The sequence below is a fragment of the Nyctereutes procyonoides genome, unplaced genomic scaffold (genome assembly GCF_905146905.1).
Source record: "Nyctereutes procyonoides isolate TBG_1078 unplaced genomic scaffold, NYPRO_anot_genome, whole genome shotgun sequence".
NCBI lineage: Eukaryota > Metazoa > Chordata > Mammalia > Carnivora > Canidae > Nyctereutes > Nyctereutes procyonoides.
Genome location: NW_026575049.1, coordinates 62931786 through 62957118, shown reverse-complemented (window position 1 = coordinate 62957118; position 25333 = coordinate 62931786). Strand labels below are relative to the sequence as shown.

The 25333-nt window shown below is 38.9% G+C and overlaps 1 protein-coding gene across 5 annotated transcripts in view; it reads right to left on the bottom strand.

The window, feature by feature from the left end:
- The window catches only part of COMMD1 (copper metabolism domain containing 1), a 186544-nt gene that overhangs the window by 117154 nt on the left and 44057 nt on the right, over positions 1-25333 (bottom strand). The window contains exon 2 of one of the 5 annotated variants that reach the window (XM_055329115.1): positions 7046-7218. The exons of 3 other annotated variants lie outside the window; for them this stretch is intronic. In XM_055329115.1, coding sequence (XP_055185090.1) covers positions 7046-7216 — 171 coding nt within the window. In that variant the 5' untranslated portion in view covers positions 7217-7218. Of the gene's footprint in view, positions 1-7045; positions 7222-25333 lie in introns of all 5 variants that reach the window. One more of the 5 variants, XM_055329116.1, reaches the window with a different exon arrangement.

Below are 25333 nucleotides of genomic sequence, written 5' to 3'. Positions count from 1 at the left end.
ACTTAAAAAAATAAAATAAAATCTTAAAAAAAAAAAAGAATGGACTTATAGATACTGACCACAGGATACATACATGAGCACCTTATAACTAAGTTCAGTAAGACATAAGCCCTACTCATACAAGACTTCCAATCAATCTTTTAATGGATCACTCTTAAATACAAACAATACAGCAAAGAGGCACCAAATATTTGAGGAAACCATCTCACATGAAAGAGAGAATAAACAGAAAAAAACAGAAATTCAAAAAACAGAAAATTCACAAAACTTTTCTAAATTCAAAAAAATGGTCTATTATTAACATTATCAGAAATATACAAGGAATTGCCCATATAACAAATACTCCTTTTTTTAAAAAGGAACATGAAAGAACAACTAGGAACTCCTGGAAATTAAATAGCAGAAATAGAAAACTCAAAAGAGGGCAGTTTGGGGTGCCTGGGTAGCTCATTGGTTAGGCATCTGCCTTCGGCTCAGGTCATGATCCTGGAGTCCTGCAATGGAGTCCCACGTCAGGCTACCACCTCAATGGGGAGCCTACTTCTCCCTCTCTCTCTGGCCCTCCCCCCAGCTCATGCTCTTTTACTCTCTCTTTCTCAAATAAATAAATAAAATATTTTAAAATATTGACTTTTTCAAGAGGACAGTTAAGAAAATTTTAAGAAAGTTGCTGAAAAAGGCAAAGACATAAAAAGATAGAGGAGAAAAAAAGATTAAGAACATGAGAAGAATCTGGCAAGAAGGCCTACCCAAGTTCCAAAATCAGAAAAAGAAAATGGTGTAAAGGAAATTATTTTCTTACAACTAAAGGACATGTGTTTTCTAGATTCAAAGTATACAGATTATGAGTACTATTTCCCAGTGATGAAGAAATTAATCAATTCAATAACAGTATTTTTCTAAACACCTTTGTGTAACCTAAAGCAAACTGCTCAAATCTCAGTTTCTTCATCTGTAAAATTAGGAAATAAGAAGCTTGCAGTGCTAAGAATTAAATAAAATAACATTTACAAAGTGTCAGCCCTAAGGTTTAACCAAACCAGGTTTCAAAAAATATTAATTGCCTCTCCTCATTCCTCTTAATCATGCATTATTTCCTACAAACAAAAATTTTCTCTTTTGAATACTCACAGTTATATTCTATAACCTATATATATAAGATTTCTAATATTTCATACATCTCTTCCTTGTCCTAGCAGCATTCCCTTTCCTGAGAATCTTTACAAGTTAAAAAAAAATTAATATCATCATTTCCACATAAGACTAAGATTTCAATACATAAAGAGGGAAAGGATATGATAAGACAATTCACATGAGAGAATATACAAATAAAACTTGGGGAAACAATACTCAACAGTATTAAGACAAAAGTATTAATAGAGGAAGAAAATGTTTTTCTCAGCCTTCTTCAGTTCCCTTGCAGGATCTGAAAATTAAACTAAAACAAACGATTTAGAAGAGAAAAACACAAATGTATTTAATGTAAGTTAAATCCCAGTCAATAAATCACAGTCCATCAAGCGTCCAAATCAGTTTCAACTCAGGTCACCATCTTGATGTTGGGGTCATGGGATGAAGCCCTGAGGTGGGCTCTGTTCAGCATGGAATCTGCTTAAGTTTCTCTCTCTCCCTCTACCCCTAAGCCTAGCTCTCACTCTCTGCTCTCTAAAATCAATAAATCTTTTTATAAAGTCAGATTACAATGTATATATCATGACTGTTACTACATCAAAATAAACATTAACATGTAAACAAAAACTAGAAATAAGTATTTTATTATTTTAATAATTATTAAAATAAAATCTGCTTTGGTAGATGGGTGCCTGGGTGGTTCAGCTGGTCAACTCTTGATTTCCATTCAGGCCACGATCTCAGGTCATGAGATCAAGCCCTAAGTTAGGCTCTGTGCTCAATGAAGTCTGCTTACCCCTCTCCCTCTGCTCCTCCCCCTACTCTCTCTCTCTATAATAAGAAAAAAATAAATAAAAGGAAATTTTTTTTAAAAAAATTGCTTTGGTAGAATGATGAAATTGTGGATAGACAGGGGTGCCTAACTATCCTGACTATCCATGACTTGCCTTTGGCTTAGGTCATGATCCTGGAGTCCAAGCATTGAGCCCCACATTGGGCTCTCTGCTCAGCAAAGAGTCGGCTTCTCCCTCTCCCTGTGCCCCTCCCCCCACTTGTGCACATGAGCGCTCTCTCTCTCTCTCTCTCTCTCATAAATAATAATCTTTGGGGCAGCCCTGGTGGCTCAGGGGTTTAGCGCCACTTTCAGCCCAGGGCCTGATCCTGAAGACCCCGGATCGAGTCCCACATCGGGCTCCCCACAGGGAGCCTGCTTCTCCCTCTGCCTGTGTCTCTACCTCTCTCTGTGTGTGTCTCTCATGAATAAATAAAATTTTAAAAAATAATAAAAATAATAATCTTTTAAAAATAAAAATAAAGAAACTGTGGATAGTTAATCTTTCACCAAAATTATCATAAATTGTTTTAAAGGGTCATATTTTTCCAACTGCAATACAATATGAACTAGTGTTCATAATTTTAATAAAAAAATTAATTGCTGCTTCCTTCTACATAATTTCTGCTCAAACTCTTAAAAATTTTAACATGCCTCAGTTTATCTTTTAACAGTTTGGGTGTCAGAGGTAGAATCTAAAAAAGCCCACTGACAGTCCCAGTGAGCGATGAGCAATGAAAACATGTGCAGTACCCACTGAGCCCATCTGCTCACTGCTTTCTCCTTGAATCTGGAAGTGGTAAATAAGTACCTCTGGTATATCTGAATTCCATAGTTTTTGTGTTAGGACTTCTTGGACTTCATTAGAGCATTTCTTTGTCCAGACTGGGTCCAGAGTCACACTGAGTCTAATAAACAAGATTGGGTACAGGATGAGGCCTAAGGAAAATAAATTTTTGTTTTAAGGGAAAAAAAAGAGAGAGAGAGAGAGAGAGAAAAAAAAAAAACCAGGTTCTTCATAGTCCAAAGAGTTTAAGGTCTCTTCCATCTGGGACTCCAGCTGTCGGTATAAAAATTACAGGCCTAGGCCAGAAAAGGGTAAGAATTCCTACCGAAGTCAGCTCTCCTGATCTCTTGTCTTTAGTGACCAGTCACACGAGAAGAAGGTAAAATTTCACATTATCCCTTCCTTTCCAAATTCATACTCTTGTGAATTTGGTTTGGGGGTACTCACTATTTATTGATCCTTTCCTACTCAGGAACAGCAGTTGCTTTTTTGTCTTGTTTTGTGTCCTGTGAACTTGGCTTAACTTTCATGTGTCTGGGCATGTAGGCCAGCAATTCTTGTATGTTCAGGGACTTAACCACAAAGGTGGAGGCCTCCAAGAACCTGACCAGACAGAAGCAACTCAACTGCAGCTAGTAACCCATCAACTGCTGCGGCTCTCACAGGATCTTTGTTTGGGTTATCTTTGGGAATGGTTCTCGATCTTGGGAGGACAGCATCTGCTGTACCCTCTTTGGGGACACCTCTTGTATCCATGGTTAGGCCTTAAAATACTTACTGAGTCAGAGGACAGGTATGCCTGTGGTTTAAAAGAAAAAGGGAGGGCAGCCTGGGTGGCTCAGAGGTTTAGCGCTGTCTTCAGCCCAGGATGTGATCCTGGAGACCCAGGATCGAGTCCCACATCAGGCTCCCTACATGGAGCCTTCTTCTCCCTCTGCCTATGTCTCTGCTTCTCTCTCTCTCTCTCTCTCTCTCTCTCTCTCTGTATCTTCCATGAATAATAAATAAAATCTTTTAAAAAAGGGGGGGATAATTATTTTTTTAAAGAGTTCAGTACTACAAGGAATATTTTGGCCAAAACTTGATAATAAGATATCTGAAAAGATTTTTAATGACAGAAGTGCCAAACTGGAAACTGATATGCAGATACTGATAGAAACTTTTGTTTTAGGCCTTCTCCCATAAGATAAAATGCACAGTAGAATCTTTTGAATCTTCTGAATTGCCTATTTTGGAAATCTCCCAAATTTAAAGAAGCAAATTGAAGATAATGTAGTTGGGTGAGGGGGTGAGCCCCATGACATCACTCAGGTTGCAACCAAATTCTCTGAAGAATTAAAAACAACTGTCCTTGTCTTACTAATCATATCCTTGCAAGAGCAGAAATCAAACTTGAGAAGCAATTCAAAACCCAACTATCCTTTTTCTCAACCCTAAACTTCCCCTATTCATCTCAGAATGTTTGTAGATATTGTAAAAGATCTGGCCATTGTAAATGAAACTCCTTTTAAGAGGAGACCTACAAATTTTCCCTGTGTCTTTGAGATGTAAATGTTCTACCTAGTTTTCCTAGGAACCAAAACTTCCGGGAGATTATTCTCACCAGGACAAAAAGGAAGCTATTTGGAAACTAGTTGACTGAAAACTGTTAAAAGTCTTCTCCACGAATAATAGTAAAAAAGTTAAGCCATTTGAGCAGGTGAGTTTTGTATTATTGAAACTGTCTCCTAGCTAAAATTTTAAAAGTTATAAAACAACTGCATATGTCTGTATGTTTATGTATGTCAATATATGTATGTTATAGATATGTGTTTTTCCTACCACCAGATGGTACTCCAGATGGTAATTCATAAAGGAGTTCTCTTTAATTGACTTAAAGAAAAATAAATTCTTATAAATGAAGTATTGTCTTAGAAATACAGAAACTAACCCAAATGTTTTTCAAGTTCATGTGATCTAGGATAATCTTTGGTAAATCAAGGCTAGTTTATGTTTGTTGGCTCAATTAAAACAGACATACCCATTCAGGCTTATCAACATTAAATATAATGTGGACATACAATTTTATTCTACCTGGGTTTAAGGAAATTTAATAAGTCCATGTATCTCTGTTACAGAATTTGTAAGGAAGAAACACAAGAAGATGGGTAGTCTAATGTCTGATAAAACTTTCATGATTAAGTTAAACATAAGTTAAGAATACATTAAAAAGATGTAAGACAAAAACTTATAAATAAAATTTTCAACAATTATGTTTTACAGCATATCCACTTAAAAATAGTTTCCAAAATCTGATAACTTGAAACATTAAAGTTATACCAAATCAAATTAAGTGATAAATATTTTTGACTAGATCATTTTTCAAGTAAAATAAAATACTTAAACATTAATTACTGAACACAGGCCTATCTACTTTTGGCTCATTATTGAGGAACTAAAAGTATTTGGGTCTATTAGTAAATATGTCCTGTGCTACATTGAAAAACGTACTATGAAGAAGATATACTTCTAGAAACTATGAAATATATTTATAAATTTGTGAATCCACAGATTGCTTTGTGTAACATACTCCACAATTACTTGCTTCTTAGTTTTCACTAGAATTTAAGGTTTCTAAGAGTTAAGATTCTAGTTAATACATGTAATTAAAACCACTGGAAATAATAAGGGTGAAAGGAAATAACTGTATATGAAAAGTTAATAAAGTAGAATAAGTATTTTAAGACAAAGTTATCAAGGACACATTTTTGTTAAAGGAAAAGAGTAATTTTGTCCTAAGGTAGAATGACATGTTCATTCAAAATGAGAAAGAAAAAATATAGCTCAAAATCCAAATGGATACAAAAAAAGATTGTAGAGGGACACCTGAGTGGCCCAGCGGTATAAGCACCTGCCTTTGGCTCAGGGCGCGATCCTGGAGTCCTGGGATTGAGTTCTACATCGGGCTCCCTGCATAGAGCCTGCTTCTCTTTCTGCCTATGTGTCTCTCTCTCTCTCATGAATAAAAAATATTTTAAGAATGAATGAATGAAAGAAAGAAAGAAAGAAAGAAAGAAAGAAAGAAAGAAAGAAAGAAAAGAAAAGAAAAGAAAAGAAAAGAAAAGAAAAGAAAAGAAAAGAAAGAAAGAAAAATAAATGGGAAAAAAGGTTGTAGAAAGTTGGTGGAGAAGGAATCTTGGGAAAGAAATTTATGTATGGTCAAGATGACTAAGACTGGGAAGAATTTCTCAGTCTTACTTTTTAAAACTAAACTTAGTTTTTAAAACTCAGTTTGAGTTTTTAAAGAATGAGTTTTAATACATTTTGTACATTAGTGCAAAATTAGAATTTGATTTTCTTTCTCTAAATGGACAGTTTTCTTGGACTACTGGTATGTTATTGATAAGAGATCATGAAAAGTATTTCGTTACCTTTTGGGTAATCTGCCTAGAAAGCAAAGATTTTGTGTCTTACCAAGTTAACTTCCTGTGTTTCATGTTGTCATTATCAGATCTTTGGTTACTTGGGAAAATGGAGTCTTCTCAATATTAAAAGAACTATTTTGTAACCTTCTACCTTTGCCTTTAAAATCTATTGCCACTTTGGTTAAACAGATAATTATTATCTTACAATGATCTATGATCATATTTAATGAAATGTTCAAACCTTTTAACACTGTCAACACCTTCCCAAATCAAATTCTAAATAGTCTTTCTGACCTCAAACTAACTTTAAGATTTCCCAGAGGGTCCCTAAAAATCTCAAAGAATTTCTCTCTCACCTTGGAAAAGAGAGATGTAAAACTAATTAGGTTTAGTTGCCATGTTAAATTAGTTGGGAAGCACTGTTGTACATACATGGATATATGTATAGGTATTCCAGAAATTAGTTGAAGTTCATACACATTGTCAATACCCTTATTATCCAATTATCTTAAACCATTGTACGTCACAGAAATAAATTTCCTTATCAAATAAACTCTCATCAGATTTTTAACAATGGACATTTTCTTTTTTTTTTTTTTATAAATTAATTTTTATTGGTGTTCAATTTACCAACATACAGAATAACACCCAGTGCTCATCCCGTCAAGTGTCCCCCTCCGTGCCCGTCACCCATTCACCCCCACCCCCCGCCCTCCTCCCCTTCCACCACCCCTAGTTCATTTCCCAGAGTTAGAAGTCTTTATGTTCTGTGTCCCTTTCTGATATCTCCCACACATTTCTTCTCCCTTCCCTTATATTCCCCTTCACTATTATTCATATTCCCCAAATGAGTGAGAACATACACTGTTTGTCCTTCTCCGATTGACTTACTTCACTCAGCATAATACCCTCCAGTTCCATCCACGTTGAAGCAAATGGTGGGTATTTGTTGTTTCTAATGGCTGAGTAATATTCCATTGTATACATAAACCACATCTTCTTTATCCATTCATCTTTCGATGGGCACCGAGGCTCCTTCCACAGTTTGGCTATTGTGGACATGGCTGCTAGAAACATCGGGGTGCAGGTGAACAATGGACATTTTCATACGTCTTTTTGTCATTTATAGACAGTTACTGTTTTAGTTTGACGCATTTCCAAAAGGTTTCATCTTCAGAAAAAATTATGGAAAAAATAGACAAGTACTCTAGAATACAGGTTTCTGATAACTTTAAGATCATACCACTAAACTGGGTAAGAATTTCCACAATTCTAATGGAAAAATTGGGTTCAACTAGAATAACATGAGAGTGAATGAAGTGATAAAGCTGACTATAATTTTTAATGACTTTCTGTTTGAAACATTGCCAGTTCTTTACTGTCTTGATTTTCCAATTTTAAGGTAACCTTTTTCTCTTTCCTCTTAAGCTATTTATGACATAAAGTAATTTGGTAAAGTTTATCTCTGCAAACAGAATTGAAACATTCACTTTCTCTATACCTGATCCCTCCAGTATTTGGAAATTTACTCTTACTTTAATGGCAGTATTGTTATTTGCATAAGTGCAAAGAAAATCTAGTTTCCTTATAACAGGACACAGTTAGAAAGAGTGGTTATAAGGGCACCTGAGTGGTTCAGTCAGTTAAGCATCTACCTTCGGCTCAGGTCATGATCCCAGAGTCCTAGGACTGAGTCCCACACTGGCTCCCTGTTCATTGGGGAGTCTGCTTCTCCCTCCCCCTACTCTTGTGCATTGTCTCTCTGTCTCTGTCTCTGTCTCTCTCTCTCTCTCTGTCTCTCTCCTCCCATCTCAAATAAATATTTTTAAAAAAAACATTTAAAACAAAAGAAACATTGGTTATATTGCCAATGCTTTCTACCTATTAACTGGACTGGACCATGAATTCTTCCAGTTTCCTGCTATATCTGGCTACAACTCTCCAAATTAATGTTTCCAATTTTCTTCCACCCTCCGACTTGAAATCACTAAAAACAAAGACTGCCCTAGAACCTCATTAGAAGGGATCATATCCAGTCACTAACCAGACAGCAGGACTTTGAATATTGGGTCCACATCTTCCAATCACATAGAGCTCCTCCAAACTACTAGAACCGTACACCAGCTGGAAATCTAAAAGTAAAACTGACTAGATAGGTCCCTCCCCAGAAGCAAACAACACCTTGAGGCACAAAGCTCTCCCAACAAAACAGATCAAGATCTTCATTACCAATATGAAGCTGTATTTCATTTACTGTTCCACTACTTGTTTTTCTACTCTGTTAATGCACAAGAAGACAATGTTCCTTAACTCTGACAACCATCATTGACTCTACCCCTAAGGCCAAGATACACAATAAAAATCCCTAGACTCTCTGGCTGAGGTGGTATTAGATAACAGAACTGTTTTAGATTGCCTTTGGGCTGAACAAAGAGGAGTCTGTACCATAGCAAATAACTCTTGCTATACCAGGACTAGCAACTTTGGTGTCATACAAATATAAGAAATCAACAAACAGTACAGTTGGCACATTCTTTGATTGATTTCTTGTCAACTAGTCTGGTTCGTGGGGCTCATAACTGAAGAGTACACTTCAGTCTCTCGGTATAATCCTCCTGATAGTCGTCACTGTATACTGTCCCGGGTGCACTATGTGCTCTTAGAGGTCTTAAATACAGGTTCACAGCCACGAGCAGTTTATCAGATGGTCTCACTGCGCTTAGAAAAACAGACACGGGATGGACAGCAAGATGAAGAACAAAAGCAATTCTTAGAAAGAGAGCCAAGTAGAAGGATCCTAAGCTTACCTCATCCCACAGATACAACTAGATTACACCCACATCAGTATAAATAACCCAGAAAATGACCAAAATACCGGCAGGACACTCCACAGCTAAATGCAGAGAAGAGGCCACAGTTAAGAGAGTAGAAAGGGCAGAGATATACTCAGAAGCAAAACAGACCCATGGGACTGTCTGCAGGAAGGAGGGGAATGACAGGAACATAGGGAAGAGGAGTGGAAACACACCCCAGGCACAGGGAACCGGCACTGGAACAATGACTACCCATAATATGTAATTTCAAAAACCGGGGCCTACTTTGAAAGTTCTTACAATCAGTGGGACTTAGCACCTAGAACTTTAAAAACCAGTGCTCTACAAGAACCAAGAGGGCAACAGGAAACTGAGTCTCCACCATTAAAGACACAGCACACAAAAAGCAGTACTGTGAAAAACACCTGGGTTACACAAGAGGGAGATTTGTTTACTAATCTCAGAGCGTGTGCTGGAGGGGCAGGGATCTTGGGAGAATTCTCCAAGAACAAAAGGGCTGGCAGGTGTCATTTCCCTGACTCACCCTTGAGGCTAGACACACAAACACCTGCAGGAAACAGCAGAGCATCAACAATCTCCACCTGGCTTACTAACAAACAGTGCATGCCACTCCACATATTTCTGTGGGTCTGCCCCTCTAACCCAGCCTCTACAGGAGTTTTCTCAGGCGGCTGCAGGCTCCCTCCCACAGCAGACCTTCAAGAACCTTGCTGGAACCAAGCACCCCACACTGAGTTCTCCTGCAGATCTGCTCCCTCCAATACACCCTTGACCGGAGCCCATCTGAAGTGGTGCCACAAGCTGTGCAGTGTGCAGGCAGACCAGACAGGGGCCAGGACCACTCCAAAGTGACTCCTTCCCTGGGAAGAGGGGGAAAAAACCACACGCACTAGTCTGACTGCAGCCCTGGCAGCAGGCCCCACCCACCAATGGAAGCTTCTCAGGGAAAAACACAGGGAAACTACCTTGCAGTTCAGTGCTACTATGTCTCTGGCAAATACCTAGTGTGACTCAAGTCCAAAACAGCCCCAAACTGGCTCACTAATAATACAGGGAACAAACTCTGCCCACAACAGGCAAAAAGAACCTAGACTGAAGGCAATGCGGCTCAGCCACAACAGCAAGGAAGACACAACACACAAAAGAGGCATCCCTGAAGTGCCAGGTTGTGGTGCACAGTAGACATTGCACTGCAAGGCACTGAAGGACCTATTCTTTCTAAGTCCAAATTTTCAAGAGCAGGAGACATAGCTGACTTTCCTAACACAGAAACAGACACGAAGAGGTAGACAAATTGAGGATTTGAGGACTATGTCCCAAATGAGAGAACAGAACAAAATCACAGCAAGAGAGGTAAGTGAAACAGAGATGAGTGATGTGCCTGATAGAGAATTTGAAGTAATGGTCATAAAGATACTCACTGGGCTGGAGAAAAGAGTGGAGGGCCTCAGTGAGACCCTCAACAAAGGAACAGAAAAGACAAAAAAGAACCAATCAGAGATGAAGAACTCAATAAATGAAATTAAAAATGCACCTGATGGAAAGAATAGTACACTAGAGGAAGCAGAAGAATGGATCCATGACCTAAAGCACAGAGAAATGGAAAGCATTCAAGCTGAAGAGGACTAATAAAAAATGAAAATAGACTAAGGGAACTCAGCAATATCATCAAGCATGGTAACATATTTGCACGACAGGGATCCCAGGAGGAGGAAAGAGGAAAAAAAAAAAGAGGCAGAAAATTTATTTGAAAAAATAATAGCAGAGAGGGAAACAGAAATTTAGAAATCTAGATCCAGTAGGCACAGAGTATCCCCAATAAATTCAACCCAAGGAGGTCCACACGAACACAGTTATTAAAATGACAAAAGTGACAGAGAATTTTCAAAGCAGCAAAAGAAAAGAACACAGTTATATAAAAGGGACACCCTTAAATTTATCACCTCATTTTTCAATAGAAACTTTGCAGACCAGTAGAGAGCGGGCATGACAAATTCAAAGTACTGAAAGAAAAAACCCTGAAATGAAGAACACTATCCAGCAAGGCTATCATTCAGAATAGGAGAGAGTCTCCCAGAGAAACAAAAGTTAAAGGAATTCATCCCCACTCAACCATCCCTACAAGAAAAGTAAAGGGGTGACATCTTTACTTTTACAACTGGCTGGCTCAGTTGGTGGAGCATGCAAGTTTTGATCTGGGATTGTGAGTTTCAGCCCACATTGGGTGTAGAGATTACTTTAAAATAAAAACTTAATATATATATATATATATATATATATATATATATATATATATAAAGGGGACTCTGAGTACAAAGGAAAGACCATAAGCAGGATAAAGAAATGTACAAAGCACAAAAGCAGTGTATCTGAAAAATATCAGTCTAGGGATTCACAAAATAAGAGGATTTAAAGTGTGACACCATAAACCTAAAATGTTGGGGAAGAGGAGTAAAGAAGGAGTTCAAACTTAAGCAACCATCAGCTTAATACAGACTTTTATATGTGTAAAATGTTACATATAAATGTCATGATAACCACAAATTAAAAACCAGTAATACATATGCCAAAAATAAAGAGAAAGGAATCCACGTATATCACTAAAGCCAGAAAACCAAGAGAAGAGAGCAAAAAAAGATAACAAAGAACTACAAAAACAACCAAAAAAAAGTTAAAAAATGGCAATAAGTACATACCTATCAATAATTACTTTGAATGTAAACCAACTAAATGCTCCAATCAAAAGACAGGGTAAGGGCAGCCCTGGAGGCTCAGTGGTTTAGCGCCGCCTTTAGCCCAGGGCCTGATCCTGGAGACCCGGGATCCAGTCCTATATCGGGCTCCCTGCATGGAGCCTGCTTCTCTCTCTGCCTGTGTCTCTGCCTCTCTCTCTCTCTATGTCTCTCATATATAAATTAAAAAATCTTAAAAAAAAAAAAAAGACAGGATAACAGAATGGTTAAAAAAGCGACCTATCCATATCCTGCCTACATCAGACTCTTTTCAGACCTAAAGACACGTGCAGATTAAAAGCGAAGGGATGATGGGACGCCTGGGTGGCTCAGCGGTTGAGCATCTGCCTTCAGCCCAGGGCTTGATCCTGGAGTCCAGGGATTAAGTCCCACATCGAGCTCCCTGCATGGAACCTGCTTCTCCCTCTGCCTACATCTCTGCCTCTCTCTTTCTGTGTCTCTCATGAATAAATAAATGAAATACTTTTTAAAAAAATAAAAATTGGGGATCCCTGGGTGGCTCAGCGGTTTAATGCCTGCCTTCACGCCCAGAGCGTGATCCTGGAGACCTGGGATCAAGTCTCGCATCAGGCTCCCTACATGAAGCCTGTTTCTCCCTCTGCCTGTGTCTCTGCCTCTCTCTGTGTGTCTCTTATGAATAAATAAAATAAAATATTTTAAATAAATAAAGTGAAAGGATAGAAAAGCATTTGTCATGCAAATGGAAGTGAAAAGAAGGCCAAGGTAGCAATACTTGCAGAGTACAAAACAGATTTTAAAACAAAGACTGGAGAGGTGGTTAAGTAGCTGCCATTGGCTCAAGTCGTGATCCCAGGGTCCTGGGATCAAGCTGGGTATCATATCATGCTCCCTTCTTGATGGGCAGCCTGCTTCTCCCCCTCCACCACTTGTTCTCTCTAATAAATAAAATCTTAAAAAAAAATAAAAAGACTGGAACAAAAGAAAAGGAAACATTCAATCGTAAAGGGAACATTCCAACAAGAACATATAATAATTGTAAATATTTACACACCACATGAGAGCACCCAAATACATAAGAACAGCTAATAATACAGACGCCTGAGTGGCTCAGCGGTTGGGCATCTGCCTTTGGCTCAGGGCGTGATCCCGGAGTCCCAAGATCAAGTCCCACATCAGGCTCCCCGCAGGGAACCTGCTTCTCCCTCTGCCTGTGTCTCTGCCTCTCTCTCTGTGTCTCTCATGAATAAATAAATAAAATGTTAAAAAAAAAAAAAAACCTCTCTAATCATAGCCACTAACTCAGGAAATGAATGGGTTATCTCTGGCATGCTGCTGGTGGACTGCTTGGTCCAGGGGAATCCCAAGGAGGCTGGACAAATCAAAAGCATTGCTCCTGACTGGGTTTGCCAACACCATTGCTGAGTAAACTCAGATAAACTCGTAGCAAGAAAAAGCAGTAACTCAACAGATGAAGTTTGGGAAAAAAGAAAAGAAGAAATTTATTTTGGGGGACAGGAGCCAGGGGAGGTGACAGGTTCAAGCCTTAACAACTGACCTCTCCACCTGTAAGATAGGCACCCAGAGTTTTATAAGGCAGCATGCATATGATCATGCATAGGGGGTCAGTATACGTTCAGCCTGGGAACATGGGCAGGGAAGGAGATGCATGTGATGTGGTCTTCTAAGCATCCTTTTGCTATCAGAACTTTTCTGGTCTGGCAGTTAGAATGTTCCAGTCACTGTGAATGCCTCAAGAAAGTGCAATAAGAAATAACTATTGGGGTCTATGGTTAAGAAAGAGGAATCACTGACAATATCACACAATGGAGTATTACTCAGCACTATAAAGGAATGAACTATTGATAGAAGGATAAATGAATCTCAAAATAATTTATTAGGCTAAGTGAAGGTAGCCAGACTAAAGAAAAGTATATATGGTATGCTTCTATTTATATAAAACTCCAGAAAATTTAAACTATAGTAACAAGAAACAGTGGTTTCCTAGGGAGAAAGGTGTGGGGAAAGGTATGAAGAAAGAATTAAAAAGGGACACTTGGGGACAGCCCAGGTGGCTCAGCGAGACCCGGGGTCAAGTCCCACGTTGGGCTCCCTACATGGAGCCTGCTTTTCCCTCTGCCTTTCTATCTCTCATGAATAAATAAATAAATTTTTTTTAAAAAAGAGAGAACTTTAAAAAAATAATAATAATAAAATAAAAAATAAAAAGGGACACTTGGGAAAATTCTAGGAATGATAGACAAGTTTACTGTATTAATCATGTTTATAGTTTCATAGGTATATACCCATATCAGTTTATTGAACTGTATGCTTCAAATATGTATAAGTTGGGGATCCCTGGGTGGCTCAGAGGTTTAGCACCTGCCTTTGGTCCAGGGCGTGATCCTGTAGTCCTAGGATCGAGTCCCGTGTCAGGCTCCTGGCATGGAGCCTGCTTCTCCCTCTGCCTTTGTCTCTGCCTCTCTCTCTCTGTCTCTCTCTCTTTCTCTCATGAATGAATAAATAAAAATCTTTAAAAAAAAAAAAAAACCCACCAAATATGTAGAAGTTATTATACATCCTTTTACTGCAGCAAATCTGTTTTTAAAAAAATAAGTGTAGGGCCCAGTTAGGAGTTTTATTTATTTATTTATTTATTTTAAAGATTTTATTTATTTATTCATGAGAGGCACAGAGAGAGAGAAAGAGGCAGAGACAGAGGCAGAGGGAGAAGGAGGCTCTATGCAGGGAGCCCGACGTGGGACTCGATCCTGGGACTCCAGGATCACACCCCGGGCTGAAGGTGGTGCTAAACCACTGAGCCACCAGGGCTGCGCAATGAGTTTTAATATATTTGAGAAACACTCCAACATTGTGGAGACCCATTTGGACCTTTGGTATAAAGATTTCATTAAACTGAAAACATCTGAGCTAAAGAAAATACAGAAAGAAACCTTATTTGAGGGATTCCTGGGTGGCGCAGCGGTTTGGCGCCTGCCTTTGGCCTGGGGCGCGATCCTGGAGACCCGGGATCGAATCCCATGTCGGGCTCCTTACATGGAGCCTGCTTCTCCCTCTGCCTGTGTCTCTGCCTCTCTCTCTCTCTCTGTGTGTAACTATCATGAATAAATAAATAAAATCTTTAAAAAAAAAAAAAGAAACCTTATTTGAATTTTCCTTATCTGAATAAAGTAGAGCCTCTAAAAACTACAGCTGCCATTAACAATCTGCCCACCATAAATCTTCCCAAAAATATGAATTCAAAGGGCTACGTGCACCCCAATGTTTATAGTAGCATTATCCACAACAGCATTGTGGAAATAGCCCAAGTACTCAGCAATGGATAAATGGATAAAGATGTCACACACACACACACACACACACACACACACACACACACACACGAATATTATACAGCCATAAATAAGAATGAAATCTTGCCATTTGCAACAATGTGGGTGGAGCTAAAGAGCTAAATGAAATAAGTCAGAGAAAGACAAATAACAGATGATTTCACTCATATGTGGAATTAATGAACAAAACAAATAAACAAAGTAAAAAAGAATAGAAAGGCAAACTAAGAAACAGACTCATAACTCTAGAGAACAAGCTAATGGTTCCCAGACAGGAGGGGGATGAGGGGTTGGGTTAAATAAATGATGGGGATTAAAGAGGGCACTTGTTTTTGTTTTGTTTTGAAAGATTTTATTTATTCATGAGAGACAGAGGGAGGCAGAGACACAGACAGAGGGAGAAGCAGTCCCCACACCAGGAGCCCAATGTGGGACTCGATCCCTGGACTCCGGGATCACACCCAGACACTCAACCACCCACCGAGCCACCCAGGTGTCCCTACAGGGCACTTGTTATGAGGAGCACCATGTGTTGCATGGAAGTGTTGAATCACTACATTATATACCTGAAAACAGTATTTCACTGCATGTTAACTAACTGAAAATTAAAACTTAAAAAAGAAAGCCCAACAGAACCTTCCATATCTTCCCACTGAAGCCTAAACTCCCCCCAACTTTTAGTATATAAACTTATCTGTGGCTACTGAGTTACACCTGAGCACTACTTTATCAATGGCAAATAAAACTTGTCTTTTCTGTTAATCTGCCTATTGTCAGTTAATCTTCAGGCCTCCAAGCAACGGACCAACCTGGGATGTCGAAGAGGAAAGGTTTCCTCCCAACAATTCTGGCAATGAGGATGGGAACACTGAACTCCTTGCTCACTCCGGAGACTGCAGCAGAGATCTCAAGCCCTCTGACCAAGCAGGTAAGGTAAACTTTTATACTATTCAAACTCTTATATCCCTGCTCAGGGTCCAGTGAGCAAGGCAGAAGCTTTTCCTATCTTTTCTAAAAGGAATTTTCTAAAACTTAGATTTACAAGAGAAACACCTGTACAAATTCTTTAGTACTGTGACTCTTGGTTTGAGTGATCTTGTTCTAGATCCCTTACCTCCCAAGGATAGCCACTGTGTCCCATCTTTTTGTTTAGTGTCCTAAGAGCATGGCTTGGACCCAGTGAGAAAGCTCACTGATATCCCTTCTTACAGGGTGCAATTGCTGGGTATGCGTCTAAAAGCAGCCAGCCACCAGCCTCAGGCCCAAGACACTTTCCTACCAACTGTGCTCTCAGGGGAGTTTTCCTAAATAAAGGGTCTCATCCCATAAGGACCTATAACCACTCTCTCCATGTTGAGAAGTCCCATCTCAGTATAACTTGCCCAGGGTCACAGATTACAAGATCCAGTGATCAGATATGTCTCGCTTTTGTGGGGAAAATGGAGGCAAGTTTTCACAAATACCATTCATACTGTCTTTGGCACCAGGGTCTTTGTTTTCTCTCTCTCTCTGGCTATCTTTGAGAACAACTAGATCATGGTGGCTGCACTCTTTATGAGGATGCCTCTTGGATCCACGGTTAAGCCATAAAAAGGCTTATGGTTGCAGTCACATTTTAAATGAGTATACTCTCTGAAGCTTGGTTACAGTCCAAGGCTTCGTTTGGAATTAACTCTTGGGCTCAAAGTTCTTCCGGCTTTGGTTTCAAGGCCTCTCTGTTCTCTCAGGCTGCAAGTTCTTCTTGGATTTGTGTTTTAAGGCCTCTCTGTTCTCCCTTCTTGATCCTGCTCCTGTCATAGGAATTTGGTTGACTGAAACCCTCCTTCCCAAACTCCAGCTAACTACATTCTCTGTCACCACAGCATTAACTGTCTGCTTCCCATCTTGTTGGCATGACTTTACTAAAAATAATTTAGAACTTAAACGGCTTCTTTGAGAAAACTTAAGCTGGCTCCTCTAAGACCTTTCCCTCCCTGCTCCAGCCCCTCAAACTGTAGAATCACTGGAACTTCAGGCCTTATCCCCCCACCTCTAGGGACCCAGGGACACCCCCACCACCACCACCACCAAAAGCAATAATCTGGGTAAAAAGGTTAACTTGGAACAAAATTTAGTCCACAGCCTCCATAAAATTATATCATAGGAAAAGAGAAAATCTTAAAAATCTCTTCCACAAATACTGATAAAAAGTTTTAGCCTTTATATTGAGCAAGTAACAACTTATTTCCTCTACTACAAACACAATTCAGATAAAAATATAAAGCAGGACAAAGATGAGAACCCAATTCTGATATATAAACTAGTGAATTCCATATTACCAGGTTTTTTTAAGATTTTATTTATCTATTCATGAGACACAGAGAGAGGCAGAGGCTGAAGGAGAAGCAGGATCCTCATGGAGCCAGAAGCCTGATGTGGGACTCGATCCCAGGACCCCAGGATCATGACCTGAGCCAAAGGCAGATAGATGCTCAACCACTGAGCCACCCAGGCGTCTCTATATTATTGTATTTATGCCTAACTCATGGCTAAAATTTTATAATCTCTACTTGTTTATAGTATATACATATACATACACACAATATTTACATATATAAAAATACATATAAAATATATTTTCCCCACCTCCAGGCAATATTACCAAATTAATAAAAGACTATTCTAATTGGCTTAGAGAAAAAGTGCTTACACTATTCTAGAAGTCTCAGAAATATGGGCACTCATCCAAGTATTTTTCAATTTCATATGATTTGGATAAAGCTTTGATAAATAGCACTAGTTTATTTTTTTAAGATTTTTTATTTATTCATAGAGACACACACAGAGAGAGAGAGGCAGAGACACAAGCAGGCACCTTGCAGACAGCCTGATGTGGGACTCGATCCAGGGTCTCCAGGATCAAGCCCTAGGCTGCAGGCGGCGCTAAACCACTGCGCCACCGGGGCTGCCCAAATAGCAGGAGTTTAATATTGTTGGTTTAGTAAAACAGGAATATCCTCAGAGTTATCAGCATTATACATACATATATTTTATTCTACTTGAATTTAGTAGTCAAATAAGCTAGATGTTTAAGATTATAAAACTAGGGATGCCTGGGTGGCTCAGCAGTTAAACGTGTCTGCCTTCGGCTCAGGGAGTGATCCTGGAGTCCTGGGATGGAGTCCCACATGAGGCTCCCTGCATGGAGCCTGCTTCTCCCTCTGCCTATGTCTCTGCCTCTCTCTCTGTGTCTCTCATGAATAAATAAAATCTTTAAAAAAAATTTTTTTTTACTAATAGTTTTGGGGCACCTGCATTGCTCAGTTGGTTAAGCATCTGACTCCTGAAATCAGCTCTGCTCAGATCCTGATCTCAGGGTCTTGAGATAGAGCCCAGTATGGGGCACCACACTCAGTGGGGAGTCTGCTTGAGGATTTTTCTCTCCTCTCCTTCTGCTCCTCCCCCTAGCTCACGTTTCTGTTCTCAAATAATTTTAAATAAATAAATAAAAATAAGCGTAATAGTTTTTATTTTAATCAGAGTCCTTGTTCTGACAAACTTTATTTCAACAATTATTTTTTTTAAAGATTTTATTTAATTATTCATGATAGTCACACAGAGAGAGAGAGGCAGAGTCACAGGCAAAGGGAGAAGCAGGCTCCATGACCGGTAGCCCGATGTGGGATACGATCCCGGGTCTCCAAGATCACGCCCTGGGCCAAAGGCAGGCGCCAAACCGCTGCGCCACCCAGGGATCCCTTCAACAATTATTTTATAATATAACTACTTAGAAGTAGTTTCCAAGATATTTTTGGTAACTTCAAACTTAAAGTTATCCTAAATCATGTTTAATGATACACATTTACTGGGATCCCTGGGTGGCGCAGCGATTTGGCGCCTGCCTTTGGCCCAGGGCGCGATCCTGGAGACCCGGGATCGAATCCCACATCGGGCTCCCGGTGCATGGAGCCTGCTTCTCCCTCTGCCTATGTCTCTGCCTCTCTCTCTCTCTCTCTCTCTCTATCATAAATAAATAAATTTTAAAGAAAAATTTTTAAAAATGATACACATTTACTGAATATCTATATCATTTCTAAATAAGATAAAACACTGAAACATTAATTACTGAATAGAAGTTCAAGGTTTTGGGGGTTCTTTTTAAGTAAACCTTACATATGCCCATTGTCAGGCTCAAACTCACAACCCATTATCAAAAGCCACATGCTCTTCCAACTGAGCCAGCCAGATGCCCCTAAGTTTAAGTTTCTATATTTTTTGGATTTGAATTTTTTACAGAGACTAAAGATATTTAGGTCTGTTAATAAACACATTCTTGCTACATTGAGAAGGTTGTACTATGAAAAATATATGTGTAGAAGTTGTAAAATAATATATTCATAAAATGTGCTAATCTGCTACAAAATGCTGGTATATGATAGGCAATTCAGTTGTCTACAACAACTTTAAAATAAAGGTTGTTAGTAGTTTAAAAATATAATACAAAAAACAAATAAAAATATAATACATTTTATATGTAAATGTAATTACTCAAACAGTAAAGATTAAGGAAACTATATCTGGATTTAAAGTATTCAAGGAATTTAGGATATATTTCTGTTAAGGGGGAAAAAAATAATTTTGTCCTAAAATAGTTTAGAGGTTGCTTAAAAGTTGTTCCAGAATTGGCAGCAGCTCTTTCTACCAACAGGTCCTGTCCTTGTGCTTTAATAAAACCACTTTTTTGCAATCAATCAATAAAGGTTGCCCCAAAATGAGAAAGAGGAAAAGTGGAAGAAAAACCTTGAACTGATATAAAAAGTTGTAAAAGGTCTGTAGAAATATAAAGCAAGAGCAAGAGAAATTTATTTCACATGATCAAGCTGGCTAAGATGGAATGGATTTATTGCAACATTTTAAAATGAGCTTTGATAGGAATAATAGATGCAAACCAGAATTTGTTTTCTTTTTTAAAGGGACAAAGCTTCTTGGATTACTGGTCCACTTTTAAGAGAACGTGAAAAGTTTTTCTTGAGCTTTTTCAGTAATTCATCCAATGAAACAAAGATTCTATATTTTACTAGAATAATTTCCAGTACTTTATGTCTCCACTCATTTAGGAGAATGGAGCCTTCTTTTTTAAAAAGCTATCTGTGTTCCTATTAAATTAACTGTTCATACCTTTTGACAACTTTGATATTTTGCCTCCCCCCAAATCAAGCCATTTTAAATAAAATCTTGATCTTGAACTGATTTTGAGATTTCCAGGAGAGTATCTGGAAAAGCTCAATGGGTTTGTTCTTTCACCTTTCAAAAACAGAGATATTTAAAATAATTCAGCTTACTTGATATGTTAAACTGCATGAGAAACACTGTCAAAGGGCAGCCCGGGTGGCTCAGTGGTTTAGCGCCACCTTCCGCCCAGGGCATGATCCTAGAGACCCGGGATGAGGTCCCATGTCAGGCTCCCTGCGTGGAGTCTGCTTCTCCCTCTGCCTGTGTCTCTGCCTCCCTCCCTCCCTCCCTCTCACTGTCTCTGTCTCTCTGTCTCTCTCTCTGTGTCTCTCATGAATAAATAAATAAAATCTTTTTTAATAAAAGAAAGAAAGAAAGACTGTCAAATAGAGTGATGATTAGAGGCACCTGGGTGGTTCAGTCAAACATCTGACTCTTGATCTTGGCTCAGGTCTTGATCTCAGGGTTGTGAGTTCAAACGCTACCTACCCACTTTACCCTATCCACTCCCTGCCACCCCATGAGTTCAAACTCCATGCCCAGTGGAACCTAAAGTTTAAAAAAAAAAAGTGATGTTTAATTTTCCCTAAGTTATGTCTGTAAATGTAACTAATATAAGTACTTCAGAAATTATAAGAAGTTCCTATGTCAATGCCCTTGATGTCCTTAATATGTTTTAGTTATAATTCCAATTATCAACCTCAAATGTGTCATATCACAGAAATAACCAAATTTCTTTTCAATTGCATTATTTTTATAGCGATCTTTCATCAAATCTTTAACCTTGGCTGTTTTAAGTCCTTTGTCATTCACAAAAAATTGTCATGATCTGAGGGTCATGGGATCAAATCCACATCTGTCAGGCTCCGTGCTCAGCCTAGAGGCTCTCTCTCGCCCTCCCCTCTCCCCACTCACATGCACCCACTCTTCTCTTTCTCCCCATCTCTCAAATAAATAAATAAAACCTATTTTTAAAAGAAAGTTCTTCAGTCACGACCTACAAATCAAAATGCTTTGTCTTCAACAATGCAAGTGTTTCACAGACCTGTGGAAAAGAGTAGGACAAATAATCTGAGATACAGGCTTTTGAAGGCATTACTTAAATAATTTTGAGATCATATCTAACTGGACTGAGCAAGGATTTCCAGAACTCTAGTGGAGATAGGTTCATAAAGCTGATAATCCAAGATTAAGCTTTTAAAATGAGAAATAGGGATCCCTGGGTGGCGCAGCAGTTTGGCGCCTGCCTTTGGCCCAGGGCACGATCCTGGAGACCCTGGATCGAATCCCACGTCGGGCTCCCGGTGCATGGAGCCTGCTTCTCCCTCTGCCTCTCTCTCTCTCTCTCTCTCTGTGTGTGTGACTATCATAAATTAAAATAAAATAAAATAAAATAAAATGAGAAATAATTACCTGGAACTAAATACACTGGCAAAAAATGATTATAATTTTTATGGCTTTTTTTGTTTGGAACATTGCTGGTTATTTAATGTTCTATTCTCTGGATCTGAGCAACCCATTTCTCTTAAGCTATCAATATCTCATAACAATTTAGTAGATTATACTTTTGTAAACCAGAATGATCCCTCCAGACCTTGGACTCTTATTTAATGTTATTTTCATGGCAATATAGCTATTTTCATAAGTTCAATTACTGTGCTATTCCACACAACTGGAAACACTAGTTATATTACCAAGGCCTGGAGTGGAATGCCATGTTTAAAAATGATGTGCATAGGAATCCCTGGGTGGCGCAGCGGTTTAGCGCCTGCCTTTGGCCCAGGGCGCAATCCTGGAGACCCAGGATCGAGTCCCACGTCGGGCTCCCTTCGTGGAGCCTGCTTCTCCCTCTGCCTGTGTCTCTGCCTCTCTCTCTCTCTCTGTGACTATCATGAATAAATAAATACAATCTTTAAAAAAAAAAAAAAAAAAGAATGATGTGCATAGAATCAGATATGACCAGACAATTTTAAGGAACTACAGTTGACTTTATAGAGCCAATGCTTATAAAGCCCTCTTCGGGGGGGGGGGGGGGGAGCCCTCTTCAGAAAACCTGCCTAGGAATACCTGCGAGGTTCAATTGATTGAGCATCTGTTTCTTGGTTTTGGCTCAGATCATTCTTGATCTCCGGGTTGTGAGATCAAGCCCCGTGTGAGGCTCCACACTCAGCATGGAGTCTGCTTCGGACTCTGTCCCTCTTCCCCACACATGCTTTCTTACTTTCTCAACCAAATAAATCTTTAATAAATATTAAAAAAAAAAAAAAAGGTAGCCCTAGTACGTCACTTGTAGGGTTCCAGCCTTAGAGGTGACTAAGTCAAAGCTCAGGAACTTTAAGATATTTTGGTGATCTCAAAAAAAGAGGAATTCATCCAAATCTATAGATTACTGTAGGTGAAGTCTGATGGGAAGTTCTTAGTTTGACTTCCTAGCCTTTAAAGTTTTATTTTTTATTTTATTTTTTAAGTTACTTTTGGTATGTATGTATGTATGTATGTATGTATTTATTTATTTATTTATTTATTTTTGCAAGAGAGTGAGAGAGAGAGGCAGAGACACAGGCACAGACACTCCCTGTAGGGAGTCCAAGGTGGGATCCCGGGTCTCCAGGATCACGCCCTGGGCCCAAGGCGGTGCTAAACCACTGAGCCTGCCCCCCTTTAGAGTTTTAAATCTAATCCTTATAAAAGTCCTAGCAAAGCAAATTTTGTCTTTTTTTTATTTAAATTAAATTAATTAACATATATTGTACTATAGATTTCAGAGGTGGAGGCCACTGATTAATGAATGTTTTATTTATTTATTTATTTATTTATTTATTTATTTATTTATTTATTTATTTATGAATGAGAGAGAACATGAGCACAAGGGAGGGACAGAGAAGCAGACTCCCACTGAGCAAAGACCCAACATGGGACTCGATTCCAAGACCCTGAGATCATGACCTGAGCCAAAGGCAGGCACTTAACCAACTGAGCCACTCAGGTGCCCACTGATTCATCAGTCTTACATAACACCCAGTGCTCATTACATCACGTGCCCTCCTTATAGTCCATCACCCAGTTACCCCATCCCTCTACCCCCCCTCCCCTCCAGTAACCCTCAGTTTGTTTCCTACGATTAAGAGTCTCTTATGGTTTGTCTCCCTCTCTAATTTCACCTTTTTTTTTTCTCTCTCTTCCCCTATGATCCTCTGTTTTGCTTCTTAAATTCCACATATGAATGAGACCATATGATAGCTGTCTTTCTCTGATTGACTTATTTCCTGAGTGGTCAGTTATCATTCTTGGTACAATTATGTATATAATTAGTCCAGATTTAATGAGACTTGATATATTTTATAAACAAAGATTATCTTAGTTTGATATCATTTATCAAAATGCAGGTGACTGCAGAGGGAAATTTTATGATCATAAAGAGAACATTTTTCAGTAGAAAACTATAACCCACTGGGTTATATGAGATACTAATTCTGTTCACTGTCTGAGCTATAATGGATTTTGCCATCCTAGACATTTTGTCATTAATTAATGTTTACAATTTTCCTCTTACTCTCCTAACTTGACATCAATAAGAACTAGATCTTTATTCAGATCTTTATTCTGACTCTAAGTTGTCTTGTCCCAAGTCCCTGTACACTGATGCTGGACAACTTAATATTAACTTCAAACAGCTTGCTACTTACAACAGTTCAGACCACTCAGGAAGTTCAAACACTTACACCTTTCAGGCTCTGCTCTAGGAAATGACCAGACATTGATGTCTTCATTACCATCTAAAGGTGTTTTGAGAGTGCCTAAATGGCTCAATCGGTTGAGCGTCTGCCTCTGCTCAGGTCCTGATATCCAGGTCCTGGGATTAAGTCCCCTGTCAGGCTCCCTGCTCAGCGGGGAGTCCTTCTCCCTCTACCCCTTTCCCCCACTTGTGCTTTCTCTCTCTCTCTCTCTCTCTCAAATGAATAAAATCTTTAAAAATAAATAAATAAATAATGATGCTTTGAGCCCAAAAGCTAGAAATCTTCTCAAATGGCTGCCCTCTCGCATCCCTCAAAAACTGGATTACAGTCTATTCCCACCATTGATCTTTTCATTTCCTCATTTTAATCTGTTTTTCTTTCTGATCACCTCTTACCTCTCAATTTCTAACTCAAATCTTCTCTCCACAGTAATCAGCCTAGCTTCTTTTTTTGGTGAAACTTCTAATGAAGTTTCAGATGGAGGAAATGTGGGGACTCACTCAGACCCTCAGAATTTGATATAAAGATGAAAGTGAAAACATTTGAGCTAAAGATGCAAAAAGAAATCTTATCTAAACTGTCTTTATCTGACTTAAAGCAGAGCCTCCTGCAAACATAGCTGCCATTAATCCTGCTCTCACCACTACCCCCCAAGTTTACTGCAAATAAAGCTGCCACATAGAGATAGATGATCCATAAACTTAGTCTTCTGTTCTGCTGATCTGTCTATTGTCAGTTAATCTGCAGGCCCCAACTACTGGACCCAAGTTTAAGTTTTACTCTCAACATTAAGCAATGAAATAGGAATGATAATTCTCAATACAGTCTAGTAAGATAAAAATAATCTTAACATTGAAGACTATGAACACTCTGGAGAGTAGTATTTGACTCTGGTGGGTCCTTCACAAATTGATAAAACCTAACTGACATGAGTCTGGGTAGCTCAGCAGTTGAATGTCTGCCTTGAGCTCAGGTGTGAGTCCCACATCCTTGCAGCTCCTTGCAGGGAGCCTGCCTCTCCCTCTGCCTGTGTCTCTGCCTTTCTCTCTCTCTCTCTCTCTCATAAATAAATATTTTTTAAAAAAAAACCTGACAAACCAGTAAATGCTACACTACTGTCATTTGTCTATCTTGTTTACTTCTCAATTTCATATCCCTGATCTTCTCCCTTAATTGAAAATTTCAATCCATAACTTGTTAAGCCTTTTAAAAAACAAAAATAAGTCTTATTTATGAGCTTATTACTTCATTTGATAGCCTAGAAGAATACAAGCCTGAGACAAAACTCATTTAATGTGTGTAGGTTGGGTATGTCCTAGTTCTTTTTACAAAG